The 15,617-nt window shown below is 38.0% G+C and overlaps 1 protein-coding gene across 1 annotated transcript; it reads left to right on the plus strand.

Annotated features, from left to right (window-relative positions):
• Positions 1-9,307: 9,307 nt before the first annotated feature.
• On the plus strand, positions 9,308-14,511 carry LOC122313295 (ankyrin repeat-containing protein At2g01680). Its single transcript, XM_043128163.1, has 3 exons — positions 9,308-9,962; positions 10,532-10,941; positions 13,416-14,511. Exons 1-3 carry the CDS (start codon positions 9,653-9,655, stop codon positions 14,289-14,291), a joined length of 1,596 nt encoding a protein of 531 aa, XP_042984097.1. The 5' UTR covers positions 9,308-9,652; the 3' UTR covers positions 14,292-14,511.
• Positions 14,512-15,617: the final 1,106 nt, after the last annotated feature.

Below are 15,617 nucleotides of genomic sequence, written 5' to 3' on the forward strand. Positions count from 1 at the left end.
AGCCCACTTCTTCATCTTCTTGGTTGCTTTGTCTAAGTAGGAACGGGTCACATCCAATTGTTCGTTCCAAGACTTAGCAACCTTGAAGGCTGTTAGACAATTCCCCGCGTAGCTTGTCTCCAATGACTGGGGAGTAAGTGGTTGCTGTCCCATTACAATCTCAAATGAGCTTTTGTTTGTGGATTCACTCCTTTGTAAATTGTAGGAGAATTGAGCGACATCCAATAACTTGGCCCAATCAGATTGGTTGGCACTTATAAAGTGCCTCAAGTATAACTCCAACAATGCATTCACCCTTTCAGTTTGTCCATCTGTCTGAGGGTGAAAGCTGGTAGAGAAATGTAGGGCAGACCCCATAAGCTTGAATAGTCCTGACCAGAACTTTCCTGTGAAGCGAGGGTCTCGATCACTGATGATGCTCCGTGGTAAGCCCCAATACTTCACCACATGCTTGAAGAATAATTTTGCAGTTTCTTCAGCTGAGCAATCTTTAGGAGCTGCGATGAAGGTGGCATACTTGAAGAATCGATCTACTACCACAATGAGGGTACCGCAACCCTCGGATTTAGGTAGAGCCACTATGAAATCCATGCTCACACTCTCCCATGGATGTGAAGGAATGGGTAATGGTTCTAGCAATCCTGCAGGACTCTGATTCTCCACCTTATCTTGTTGACACACAAGACAAGTTTTCACGAAGAGTTCCACCTCGTCTCTCAGTTGAGGCCAATAGTATGAAGCTTCCAGCAAAGCTCGAGTAAGTCGTTGGCCCGGGTGTCCAGCCCACAAGGAATCATGGCATTCCTTGATAAGGTTCCTCCGTAGGTTTCCACACTTTGGAACATAGATTCGCCGCCTGATGGTGTAGAGAAGACCGTCTTCTACCCAGAATCTCTTGGTTTTCCCTTCCTTAGCCATGTTCACCAAGTTCTTGGCTAAGGGATCATGCTCCATGCCTTCACGGATCACATCGAGTAGCTCCCCTTGAGCTTGAGTGATAGCAGCAAGTTCACCCTTCCTACTCAATGCATCAGCAACAAGGTTGGCCTTGCCCGGTTTGTACTCCAAGACAAAGTCAAATTCTGCCAAGAAGTCTTGCCACCTAGCTTGTTTTGGGCTTAATTTCTTCTGACTCTGGAAGTAACTAGTGGCAATGTTATCTGTCTTGACTACAAAATGAGAGCCAAGTAGATAGTGTCGCCACACTCTGAGGCAATGGATGATGGCCGTCATCTCCTTCTCTTGCACGGTGTATCGCCTCTCAATCTCATTGAGTTTGCGACTCTCATATGCAATAGGATGTCCTTCTTGCATGAGAACTCCCCCTATGGCAAAATCCGATGCATCTGATTGTACCTCAAAAGGCTTGGTACAATCTGGTAAGGCCATGACTGGTTTCTCTGTGATGGTTGTCTTCAGATCGTCGAAGGCTTCCTGACACCTTGATGACCACTCCCAGGCCCTGTTCTTCTTGAGCAAGTCGGTGAGGGGGGATGCTCTTGTGGAGTATCCCTTTATAAATCTCCTGTAATAGTTGACAAGCCCAAGGAAGGATCGGAGCTCGGTAACCTTAGTGGGAGGCTCCCACTTCTTGATTGCCTCAACCTTCCCCTCTTCCATGCTGAGTTTTCCACCTTGGATTTTGTGGCCAAGGAAATGGACTTCGTTTAGTGCAAATGAGCACTTCTCCTTCTTAATATAGAGTTGGTTTTCCCTTAAGACACGGAAAACAACCCTTAGATGTTCCACATGTTCCTCAAGGGTAGAACTATAGATGACAATATCATCTAGATAGACTACCACAAACCGATCAAGATAGGGATGGAAGATTTTGTTCATGAGCGTGCAGAAGGTAGCTGGAGCATTTGTGAGGCCAAAGGGCATCACTAGGAACTCGTATGCCCCATAGCGAGTTACACAAGTTGTTTTGGCTTCGTCCCCTTCCGCAATCCTTACTTGATAATATCCCGATCTTAGATCAAGCTTGGAGAAGTACTTTGCATGGCCTAGTTGATCAAATAAATCAGCAATCAAAGGAATAGGGTACTTGTTTTTTATGGTTACCTTGTTTAGAGCTCGGTAGTCGATGCACAGCCGCAACGACCCATCATGTTTCCTTTGGAACAACACAGGTGCCCCGTATGGTGCCTTTGAGGGTTGGATGAATCCGGCATCGAGTAGCTCCTTAAGTTGCCTCCTTAGTTCTTCAAGCTCTGGAGGTGACATGCGATAAGGGGCTTTGGCGGGTGGTTTGGCGCCGGGTTCCATCTCGATCTGATGATCCACCTCTCTCCTAGGTGGTAGTTGCTTGGGCAACTTTGGCGGCATGACATCCTCATAGTCTCTGAGGACCTTTTGGATCTCTTTGGGTGGAGGGGAGGAAATCTTCACTTCACCTTCCTCCATCGAAGCCAAATAAGACACCTCGCCCTTCTTCCATCCTTTCTTGAATTGCATGGCAGATAGAAGCTGGGTGGTGTTTGGCTTGGACACGGTGGGTATCATGCATGGACCCCCTTCCAAGATGCACACCGAGTTATAGTGGGGAAGAGACACCACATTGAACTGTCTCAAGAATTCCATCCCCAACACGATGTTGAAGTCATCCATAGGAGCGACCGAGAAATCCACCATACCTTTCCACGTGCCAAGTTGTAGCTCCACCCCGTGAGCTACGCCATCAAGGGGTTTGGCTTCAGAATTCACAGTCTTCAGCCATCCTTGACCCTTCTTAAGAGGAATCCCTAGCCGTGTGGTCTCTTCCTTCTTAATGAAGTTATGAGAAGCTCCTGAGTCGACCATGGCGTGACTCTTCTTCCCATTAACGAGCACCTCTACAAACATCAAAGATCCATCCTTGGTGGTTGGCTTCGTGCTTGCCTTGAGGGAGTTGAGAAGTTGTAGACACCCCAGGTGCGACTTCTCTTGAACTTCCTTTTCCTCCAACATAGCGTTGAGGGCCTTCCTCTTGGGACAATCTCTAGCCCAATGTGGGCCGTTACAAAGGAAACAAGCATCCTTTGGCTTCTTGTCCTTAGAGTAGTCCTTCTTACCCTCCTTTGATGTTGAAGGCTTGTCACCTCGGTCTTTATACTGTGGAGGCTTGAACCCCTTCGCTCCCCCACCCTTAGTGTGATTATCCTTTGAAGACTTGGATTTTGAAGAGTTGTCACTCTTATTATACTCAAATTCTTCTAAGGTTTCTGCCACGGTCAGGGCGGTGGAGATGTCGTTGACTCCACGACGCTTGAGTTCTTGAGCCACCCAAGATTTGAGACCGTCGATGAAGTTAAAGAGGAGATCTTCTTCACTCATGTTTGTAATTTGAAGCATGAGGGCAGAAAATTCCTCAACATAGTTGCGGATAGAAGAAGTGTGCTTCAACTCCTTCATTTTCTTCCGCGCATGGATAGCCACATTCTCGGGATAGAATTGCCTCTTGAGTTCACGCTTGAACTCTTCCCAAGAATCAATGGAGCAAGTACCCTTCTCTATCTCACTATGCTTACGACGCCACCAAGTACCAGCAAGATTAGTAAGATAGAGGGAAGCAGTACGTACCTTGACACACTCGTCTTGCATGTTCAAAGCTTCAAAGTAGCGCTCCATGTGCCACATGTAGTTGTCAAGTTCTTTGGCATCCCGCTTGCCATCGAACTCTTTTGGTTTGGGGGTATCCACCCTTGGTGTCGCCATCATCCCAGCTCCGACGACGCCCCCATTGGCCACTGCACGCTTGCATATAGCCCAATCCGCCTTGGTCTCCTCCAGACCGACGCGGTATTCCTCCATTTGCCCTTGGAGTTTTGTTAGCTCTCCCAAGACCCGGTCTTGGAAAGCAACGTTCTCAACACGTTGTGCTTCGATGGTAGGGTGGATGGTGCTTAGAATGGACTCCTTGAGCGATTCGGATTGTCCCTCCAATCCTAGCTCCTCCAAACCTTGCTCCATGATGTCAAGTCGGTCCCTGACATCCGCTACCGCCACCTCCATCCTGGTCACCGTGTTGTCGAGGCTGCTCACCTCCCTGTGAGACTGATCCCATTCCTCGATCTTGGCCAATATCTTGGCCATGGCCCTCTCGATCCCATCGAGACGAGACTCCATAGATGAGCTTGAGTCCTTCGACCTCTTGCTCTTTCTTGTCTCCTGGACCTCCATGGTGATCTCACTTGGATCTGCCATCCCAACCTGGATAGCTCTGATACCAACTGTCACGGACTTAGAATTTCTTCACTCGACCCGTGCGGCCTTAGGAGGCTTTCTCTCCCACAAAGCTCCTAAGTAAGCCTTCTAAAGGATTCAAGACAATAGAGAACAAACTAGAGAGAGAAGATAGAGAGAGATGCTCTAGAGAACTTGTTTCTCTTATTACTTGGTGATTTACACAAATGAGAGCCCCTCTATTTATAGGGAACTCTTGGTACAAAGAATGGTTAGGATTGTGACACTTGTCATCAATTCAAAGGTAAAGAACTTTCTAGATTCCTACTCTAGAATTGTCTATAACGCCCTTTCTAGAACACTACTCTAAATTGTTTATAACGCCCCTTCTAGATGACTCTACACAATTCCACAAGATTACAAAAGACTTGGAGGCTTCTAGAAAGTTAGGAAATTCTCTAAAAAACCCTAGGTGGTGACATATAGCTAGTTCTAACAACTCTTCAACCTTTGGAAAGGTTTAGCCCTCCCTAATCTTTGATTTGTTATTTATATGTTACTTTTCAATGTTTTTTTTTTTAACCTTATTTTTCAATGTTTCCATGGCGAGATCCTATTTTGACCAACGTACGTGGGGTGTGTGCGGCCGAGCTCCTCCGCCAAACTCCACATTACTTAGCGTTGTTCATGGCAATCCGATAATAGATCGTGGTAAAAAGTCAAACGATGATAATTACCGGACCATATGTCAAGAAATATGGGATTAGTGTTTTTTTAACCATTTCCCGATTTATTTTTCTTTATTTCTTTCCCTATATTAATCTATTTGGGTTATATCTCAGGATTTATCTCTCCTATTATTTGTCCTATCCATTCGTTTAATTTACTTATTTGTCCTTTCCAATACATACTATTGCTATTGGTTTTTCGCTCGTAGTAAGCAACAGCGATTGATGTGTCCCAACAACATCAATTCTACAAAAAGACGTAAAGGTAAATATGTGTTGATTCCATGCCCATCTACCCCAAGCGCAGCTAGCCACCCGGTGAACTTAGATGTCCCATTGTCAAGGATAGCTGCAGAAGCTTGGTCAAGAGTTGCAGCTTCGACCGCACATTCTCTATCAGAGCTAGCTGTTGGTCACACTTAGGGCTGTAAGTCGAACGGTCCGGACCGGAAAAACCGACCGGACCGGTCATTTTTGGACCGGACCGGACCGGACCGAATGAGTCCGATCCGGTCCCGGTCCAATTTTTAAGGGACCGAAGGTATTCGGTCCGGTCCCAGTCCGGGGGTTTTTCACCCCGGACCGGACCGAATAGATTAAAAAAAAAAATTATTATTTATATAATAGTTGTATATAATTAATTATATAATTATATATGGTATAAAAAAATATTAATAGTCTAATATAGATTGTAGTTATACTTATACTAATATAGTTATATAAATCACTATAGCTAATACTTCAAGGCTTCAACAATAGTTATAGTGACCTATACTAATAGTTTACTATTAATACTAATATACTATCATATGATTTATATAGTTATACTAATCATTATAATTAATACTATGTATAGCTATAGAGTATATTTATCGCTATAATTAATATAATTTAATTATTAATATACTTATATTTAATTAATATAATTATCACTATATTATAATTTATATAGTTATACTAATCATTATAGTTAATACTTATATAGTTATGCTAAAGCACTGATTCACCACAACTAATATCACTAATATATAGCTATATTAATGGTCTAATACTATTATAATTTATATAGTTATACTAATCATAATAAGTTAATAACTAAATCACTAGAAATATAACTATATATATTTAGTATGAATGTATTATTATATTCTTTAATATATAACTATAATATATAGTAGTAGTATATATTAATATATTATAAGAGTTATAGTATAAATATAATATATAAATTATAATATACTAAATCACTATAACAGTATAACTAATACTAATATATAGTTATACTAATAGTCTACTATTATATAGTTATACTAATAGTCTAATATTATATAGTTATACTAATCACTATAATTAAAACTAATATATAGCTATACAGTATACTTATATAGTTGTACTAATACTATTAGTATATTATATAGTCTAAGACTCAATTTTAATATAGTCTATATAGTTATAACTAATACTAATATTTATATTAATACTAATAATATAGAATACAGTTATACTAACTAACTGATTCAAGTTCAACATAACTAATATTACTAATATAATATAGTCAAATTGAATTACTAATAGTCTAATACTAATACAATTATATAGTTATACTAATTATAAATTCATAATAACTAAATCAATGTAAGTCTATAACTATATTATATATATTTAGTATCAATGTATTACTATATTCTTTAATATATAACTATTAACTATAATACATAGTACTAGTACAACCGATCAAAAAAAATATATAGTACTAGTATATATATTAATGTATTAACATATTATAAAAGTTATAGTATCAATTATAATATATCATATATTTGTAAATTTATAATAGTATTAGTATAGTTAACTTAATATGTAATATGTTAGCATTAAATCACTATAACTACATAGAATATTAGTAATAAGAGTATTACTATTATTTAATATAATATTACATATATTATCACTATCATTACATATATTTATTAGTTATAGTATTAGTACTAGTATAGTTATTAGTACTAATAGACTAATAGTATTAGTCATTAATATTGCATATAGTTACATATATTACTATTATTACTATTATTATTACATGATATAGTTACATATATAGTTATCACTATTACTAATAGTAGTAGTGTATTATTAATATATATAATAGTATACTATATGTATATATATTAAATATGTCACAATATAATTACATAAGTATTAAACAAAATGTCATTGAAAAAAAAAAAAAAAAAAACTCATAGGGTGGACCGAACGGACCGACCGGACCGGACCGGACCGAATGGGACCGGACCGGACCGGACCGTATGAAGTTCGGTCCGGTCCAGGGTTGGAAAACCCTGGACCGAATAGGTCCGGTCCGGTCCGTAAAACCTCTTCGGACCGGACCGGACTGGACCGAATTCACCCCTAGTCACACTTGTTGCTGGAGCCCTCCATTTTTGAGAATTGTGGTTGGTTGTTCCATGAAGTTTCTCCTATAAAAGAAGATTTGCATTATAATAGTGTGAAAAAATACAATAAAAGGATCATTTGAGATATAGAGAGGTAGTTTGTGAGTGTTTATAATTTTATATAAATATAATATAATTATTTATTTCTACTTTAATAGATATAAATAAATTGTCTAATCACTTAAATAATATCTCTATTTCGTGTGTGAGTGTGTTTGTGGGCGCACAACAATATTTACATAGTTGAAACTCAGTTTTGGGTTTTTACTTGACTCACTGCAAGTGATTATTGCCTATTTTCGACGTGAAATGATAGATCACCAAAAGATCGCAAACTAAATAAATAAATAAATATAAAATATAAAAATAAAAATAAAAAATTTTGCTGGCAAGAAATGCATCACAGGAGAACCATTGCCACTAACAGGTAAATTCCAGCAAATTATTCTGCGACGATAACAAAATCGCTGCAAAAAACTATATTCCCGTCCATTTATACTCCACTCTATCGCAAAATAATAGCCGAAATAGTGATAAAATAAACTTTTTACAGCGATTTTTGTGTTCATAAATAATATAGCTTCAGTCAAACAAAAGATATGAAAAAATGTAGTTGAGGTATTTACATTTTCCGATTGGTTTGATTAAGTTTGTTTTGTAACAATAATTATATATATATATATTTTTTATAAATAGAAATTTATTTAGTTTGGGCATACTTAATATAACTCATTGGTTAAAGATTCTTAAGGTTTGACTCAGCTTTCAACCTACATAAATGTTATTAATTGTAATAACTGGTTGTTTTATGATTTTACTATTCAGTCAAAGGATATTTTACTTTGTTGAGAATAGAGTAACCGTTAACAATATAGTTTGTTTGTATATATTTGAATTGTTATATGGTTAAATCATTAGTTAAAATTAGTTAATTTGGCCTTTAGACTTCACTTCTCCTCAAATAGAAAAACAAGTGGATTCAATTGGAGAAATTCACTTCTCCTCCTTTCTTCATTTTCTCGTTCAAGAAAAGCAATGACATGGTAAGGTAGATATAGAAACGGAAAAAATCTATCATCTAATTATCGGCAGAATCTAAAGAACTATCAAAAACTGTATGGGGTTGTGAGGGCCATGCACGCTCCTTGTGGCATATAAGACACACGGCTTGGGTTAAAAAAATGAGAGTCACGTTCTTGTCTCACGACTGTGCTTCTTATCTCATCTTATATATCGAATTAACTCTATATACGATAGTTCAAATTACGTAAACACCATTTAATCGTTTTAAAAATGAGTGATGTTTATTGTTAAAAAATTAATTTTTTTTTTCTATAAGTCTTATATTTTATTTATTTTTTTCAAAAGAATTACGTGACAATTACACAGTTTACGATTGTAAATATTTTTTCTATTCATCATTTTTGCATATTATACACTACATTTATTTTATTTTATTTTTAATTTAATTTAATTTCTTCTTTTAAATTGATGAAATTGTACTACTTATTATTCATATACTACATATTTAATAAGAGAAAAAAATAAAAAATAAAAAATTATATGTAATATGTAAGAATGATGAGTAGAATTTTTTATAAGATAATAAGGCATATGTATTTTTTGAGAGTGATACTCATTATCTATATACTACACATTATACTTAATTTTTAATTTTTTTTATTTAATTTTTATTAAACTAAAGAAAATTTTCTACTTATTATCTATTATCATCTACATCACATATTTGATCAAGAAAAAAATAAAAAAATAAATTATATATAATGTGGGATACAAATAAAATTTTTGTTTCTTTTGATTGCCGAATGACAGTTTATGTTGTAGTTGAGAAAAAGGTAGAACGAAAAATATGGTAAAAAAAAAAACCTACGTGGACTGGTGGACAAGAGCTGGCAGCTCCACGCTCCTCTTGAAGGAATTGAAGGTTTTTTCGGTGTTCTAGAAAGGAGGAAAAAGGTGTTTAGAGAGAGAGAGAGAGAGAGAGGGGGGGCTAACTTGTCCCCGCTGCTGCCCTTCGTCTTCAAAGGATTGAGGGATTTTTTTGGGTTTCTGAGAAGGGGAAAAAGGTGTTTAGAGAGAGAGAGAGAGAGAGAAACCGCATAAACTAAACTCATTTACCAGCGCCTGTGTCTCTCTTTCTCTGTCCGAAGACATTAAACAAAATTTACCAGTCTCTTCCCGTTGAATGATAAGCCACATATAATCCATTTTCATCTGTTTCTTTTCTATTCTTCCTTCCTTCAATGGAAAGTTAGAAGCTTTATCTAGTGTTTACTCTCTCACACGATGGACTCCAATTCTCTGCGCTTCATCACCCACCAGTCCTTCTTCTCTGCCGTACGTTCCGGTGACCTCGACTCCCTCAAACAGCTCTTGGATAAGCTGACCGGAGCCGAGCCCTCTGATGGGTCCACCGTCTCCGATCTAATGTCTTTGCAGAACGACGCAGGCGAGACCGCCCTGTACGTGGCCGCAGAGAATAATCTTCAGGAGCTGTTCATCTACTTGCTCAGATTCTCCGATCTCCAGACTCTAAAGATCAGGTCCAAGTCTGATATGGACGCCTTTCACGTCGCTGCTAAGCGGGGCCACTTGGGTATTGTTCTCAAACTGTGGCTATGCTTTAGCTTTCAATTCTTTTTCTTCTTGGTTTGTCTGTCATTATCGGATTTTGATTGGGTTTTGGGGGATTAGCTAAAGTTTTCCTTTTCTGTTCGGTGGTATGTGATATATAGATTATTGGGAAAATAAGCTGCTTTGGCTGCATGGATGGTAAGAGGAAGTGATTTAAGGTAGTTTGTTTGGTTGTTACTATTTCGTCGCTGACCGGAAGTACCAGCTTTCAAGGCTAGAATCAGTATAATTTTTTGCTTCACGAAGCAAGCAAAAGTGTTTTGAGCATCCTAACAAAGAGATGCCTAATTTTTGCTCGCTTCTGAGGCATATATTGTTGCTTATCGGTGCCATTAAGTTGTTAATTTCATGTAATCAGAATTTGGGAGATTAAAATCTGACATATCTGGGATCCGAAGCCTCTCTCTATTGGGTACTAGGTTTTACCCTTACTGTGCATTTGACATTTATTATAGTTTTGGAAGAATTTCCTTTACCCAACGAAGAAAGGACAACATTTTCTAGTATGATATTGGCCATCTTGTTCTTTAGGTATTGTGAAGGAACTTTTGGGCATTTGGCCTGAACTTTGTAACTCTTGCGACTCCACAAACACCAGCCCCCTTTATTCAGCTGCTGTTCAGGACCATTTGGATGTAGTGAATGCCATCATGGGCGCTGATTCCGGCTCAGTTAGGATAGTAAGGAAAAATGGGAAGACTGCATTGCACACGGCTGGCCGGTATGGCCTCCTTCGTATTGTGAAAGCACTTATAGAGCACGATCCTGGAATAATCAGAATCAAAGATAAGAAGGGCCAAACAGCCCTCCATATGGCCGTAAAAGGTCAGTGTCCTTCAGTTGTCGAAGAGATATTGCTTGCAGATTGCACTATACTGAATGAACATGACAAGAAGGGTAATACAGCTGTGCATATAGCCACAAGGAAAGGCCGTTCACAGGTATTCTTCTACTAGTCTTAAGTTAAATATGTTATCAAATTTGTTTTCTCATTTAATTCTGTGTGGAATAGTTGTTGCTGGGAACATAAGTTGGAATGGAACAGTTATTACTATTCATTAGTTTGGCTGTAAGCCTAGAACAGAACCCTGAATATGTCTTCCACTGTTTGGAACAATGGCAACACACTGGTGAATAGAATCTTGTTGCAATCTATTCCCTAAAACACCATCATAGTATAATTCTAGCTTACATTTTTTAAGGACTGTTAAATTTATACTTCAAACCCGCCAGCTAAGCTCCACATAACTACACTGCCACATTAGATACAAGTCAGATTCATAAAAAAACAACCAAAAAAAAAACAAAAAAACAAAACAAAACAAAAGGCAATCAAGAAAACTAAAACCAAAAATAATAAGAAACTAACAATTTAAATTACAAAAAACTCAAACAAAAACCAAACAAGAAAAATTGAAAAACAAAACTGGGCAAAAAAAAAAAAAAAAAACAGACAAAAAGTATCACTTTTAACCTATCAGGATGTCTTGATCACCTCTTTATGTGATGGTACATGGCCTTGTTAGTAATTTAAGATGAGGAAGGGGTTTTGGAAAAGCATAAAGTAATTGCTTCCTTAATGTTTGTGGCATTGCATGATGGCAGGCAAGGTATGAAAAACTGACGAGGCTTCAAGTCATAAGTGAAAAAATTACCTCTTACATTTGTTAGCATTTATCATTAACCATGAAAGTCGAATTAAACAATTAGATGTATCATTTGAAGACTTATTGGGTGGTTTTTACCATCTTTCTTATTAAATTTTGTTTTATTGGTAGACAAGATTTTATTGATCATAAGAGAAGGCAAGAGCCCAAGTATACGGGACATATATACATCATCTTTCTCATTAACTGTTTGCCTTTTGGCTATTGAAAACCTTATCAGGGGCTTCAGCCTTGACTATTGGGAACACTATATTTTATGGGTTAATTGGATTGATGAAATTAAAGAGTACAATAGCGGAGGGTGAGAATACCCAACAAACACTTCAAAAAAAAAAAAAAGCATTACAGTGCAAAAAATTAAAATAAATTGGGAAATGTCAGTTCAGAGTTTGGTGTCCCCCCTTAGGCTTTGGGTGGGGCTCGGCCTCCGAACTGTACATGAGATGAGTTTCTGTCTCATGCAGTTCGGGCTGATGACCGGGGAAAGTTTAGGAGATATGGGGAGACCCAAAAGCTGCCGCTCAAGGCGAGGATAAGCTTTCTGGAATCTAGCGATTTTGATCCAATAACTTCGCAACTCATGATCAAGAAAAAGCCATCATGAAGATGATTTCGTCGGCTGAAGGAAAATTCATCAGCACTAGGGTGTGCACTGCAACTGCTGTAGTTGGGACGATCATTGACGACCTTTTCTCACATTGTTGGTGGAGCATAAGAACGCAGCTCCCGAAAAAAGAACCATGAAGCTTCTGGCTAAAAGGAACATCAGGATCTGCTACACCCGGGTGCACACTGCCAGCAGTGTGCGTGGCCCATGAGCTGGTCAAAAGTCAGAAATTCTCAGTGGGGAGGTGGATCCGGACACGGGAGACTCTAGAGGGTGCATGTATGGTGGTAGCTAGCGGTTGGGCGTAGATCTAAGGCTAAAAGTCCCTGAAAAAAAAAGACAAGAATTAAATTTGAAAGAAATATAAAAACAACATAATTTGTCTGGAAAGACATATTGGCAGCCAGCTAGAAGCGATTGTTGTATAAAAGAGGCTGAAATCCTAGTAGGTCTGGCGGCCATGCAGTGGACGGAGGGAACAGCCAGTGATCATGGGCTGATGAAGAATGGGCGGTGCTTCCAATGATGGTGGTAGTGTGATGAGTTGGATTGAAGAGAAGGGAAAGAAACTAATGAAAATGGAGAAGAAAAACGAAGGAAGATGGAGGGATGAAAGAGAGGAGAGGACTGTTAGAGGGAGAGGAAGGGTGGAGGAAGGGAGAAGCCTTCCTTCAGTTGAGATTGTGGGTGGGGGGGCTTGGTAGTGGTAAGGATTTGAGGGGAGGGGGTTGGGGGAGAGCACAAGAACGGGACAAGCATTCGAACTATTGGGAACACAACTTTCTTGTTCTATGAATGATATAAATTGAAAAAATAGCAATTTAAAGGGTTTCATCCTTTAGATTTGCAAACTGGTAAGTATAATTAAACGTATACCAAATTGCTTGTCTTAATATGCTCTGATTTTTCACTTATAAAAAAAATATGCCCTAATTTCTTTATAACTAAATAATCTAAATATAATTCCACCACCATGTTTTACACTATAGTAAACTAGAAACTTGGACATAATATCCTCAAAGTTTTTTCTTGATCACATTTCATAAACTAAGCTTATGTTTAAAATCTGACGGCTTTACATTTCATTTTTGTTGTCTCTATGTTGGCTGTGGTACTGAATATTGTTTGCATTCTTTCTCAGATACTAAGCCTTTTGCTGAGCTTTACATCTGTTGATGTCAATGCTATTAACAATCAGCATGAGACTGCAATGGATTTGGCAGATAAACTGCAATATGGGGAATCAGCATTGGAAATTAAGGAATTCCTAGCTGAAGCCGGCGCCAAGCATGCCAGGCATGTTGGCCAAGTGGATGAAGCAATTGAACTCAAAAGGACTGTGAGTGATATAAAGCATGAGGTGCACTCACAACTCAAAGAAAATGAACAAACCAGGCGTCGGGTTTCTGGGATTGCCAAAGAATTAAAGAAACTTCACAGAGAAGCTGTTCAAAACACTACGAATTCGATCACAGTTGTTGCTGTTCTTTTTGCCTCAATAGCATTCTTGGCTATATTCAACTTGCCTGGTCAATATTTTAAGGACGGACCGGATGCAGGCAAGGCTAACATCGCTGGAACTGCTGCTTTCAGAGTGTTCTGCCTTTTGAATGCTACATCTCTCTTCATTTCTCTAGCCGTTGTTGTGGTTCAGATCACTTTGGTGGCCTGGGACACTAGGGCTCAGAAGCAGGTTGTGTCAGTAGTTAACAAGCTAATGTGGGCTGCCTGCGCCTGTACTTGTGGGGCTTTTCTGTCAATAGCATTTGTAGTTGTTGGAAAAGGAAGTTCATGGATGGCTATTACTATCACTCTTACGGGAGGACCAATTCTTGTGGGGACTCTTGCTAGTATGTGCTACTTTGTATTCCGACAACGCTTTGGTTTCTTCCGCAGCGACTCCCAGAGACGCATCAGAAGGGCAAGTGGGAGTAAGTCTTTCTCGTGGTCTCACTCTGCAAATATATCAGATCCTGATGACTATAACTCTGATATGGAGAAAATATATGCTCTGTAGACAATATATGCTCTGTAGACAGTCATAAGAACCCGAGTTAGCTCTGATGATGAATGGCTATCTGAATGTAAGTAGTTACTCTTGCATGTTAGCTATGCATGTAATTTGTAGTTTTGAAGGTTGTGCGAGGGAGAAAGTTGGTGCATAATGTATATTTACGAACATTTAAGTGTATCGTGCAAGTTGCAATCTATATGGGAGGTTAATTGTTTGCAACCAATTAATTGCTTGCCGATTGTTATAGGAACTATGAATCTAATGCTGTCATGGGTAAAATTGTGATGGTTTGGCTTGGTGGGTTGACAGTAGGGTAGTAAATCAGGAATGCTTCCACTTCAACTCAATCCTCATCTTCTCAGGCAACTAGTTTGTACAATGGTTTAGGTGGCTATGTTTAATATATCCTCAAACCAGCTTGAATTTTTCAATTTTCTAAGCACCTGGGAACTGGTTCAATTAAAACTGCCAGATCTCAGCAAACTAATGCCAAACCAGTGGAAAAGTGAAGTTAAATCAACATATAATGAGAAATAATATACATATTTATCCGGGGGTTGGACTAGTTCTATGTACAGATACGAAGTTGAAGAGAGTGGTTATAGAAAAAGGCTTACAAAAATTGGAATGACAAGGACTGATTCATCTAATAGGCCGATTCAAGCTGTTGAATTGCGTCTGTCGGTATTTGTAAAAAATCTAAATAAAACATGTACAATGCAATATGACTTCCTCCTAATTGCTTTATTGGAATTCAAGTTCTCATAACTGTTCTGTACACTCACAAATGAAATGTTCAATTTTATCATTTATCCTACCATAAAAATGATGGTATGAAGGAATATTCTCCTACCATAAAAAATAAAAAATAGAAAAAATGAAGGAATGAATATTCAGTTGGAAGACAATGCAAACGGTTGATGCGCATTTGCTCTGAAAATTCGTTGAATAACATCAATAAGAATACGATGAATCCAAACACAACGCAATTTATGTACGTGAGTTCAAACCGTCAAATGTACTTCATTTTTTACAAAGGGAGGTGTGGCTTTTTTCATAATAAATAAAAAGCTCATCAGAGTCAACTCATCTTAACATATCTCAAATCAATTATTAATGACTCACTATTTTTAACTTTTTATAAAAAAATTAAACATATCTCAACATATTTCGTATATTCAAACGCATCTCAATGGAACTTATAAAACACTACTATCATAGATCAAGTCAAATTATGTGAGATCACCTGAGTACCCAAACACGGTTAAATGCCTTAATGTGGCAATTCAATAAAAAGCATTTTTTTATAGGTAACGGTTAAATTATATT

Source organism: Carya illinoinensis, chromosome 6, assembly GCF_018687715.1.
Source record: "Carya illinoinensis cultivar Pawnee chromosome 6, C.illinoinensisPawnee_v1, whole genome shotgun sequence".
Classification (NCBI taxonomy): domain Eukaryota; kingdom Viridiplantae; phylum Streptophyta; class Magnoliopsida; order Fagales; family Juglandaceae; genus Carya; species Carya illinoinensis.

Coding starts and splice junctions, on each gene's coding strand:
- LOC122313295 (XM_043128163.1), top strand. CDS start 9,653: ATGGACTCCAATTCTCTGCGCTTCATCACCCACCAGTCCTTCTTCTCT. Junction 9,963..10,531: donor TGCTAAGCGGGGCCACTTGG/GTATTGTTCTCA, acceptor CTTGTTCTTTAG/GTATTGTGAAGGAACTTTTG. Junction 10,942..13,415: donor CAAGGAAAGGCCGTTCACAG/GTATTCTTCTAC, acceptor ATTCTTTCTCAG/ATACTAAGCCTTTTGCTGAG.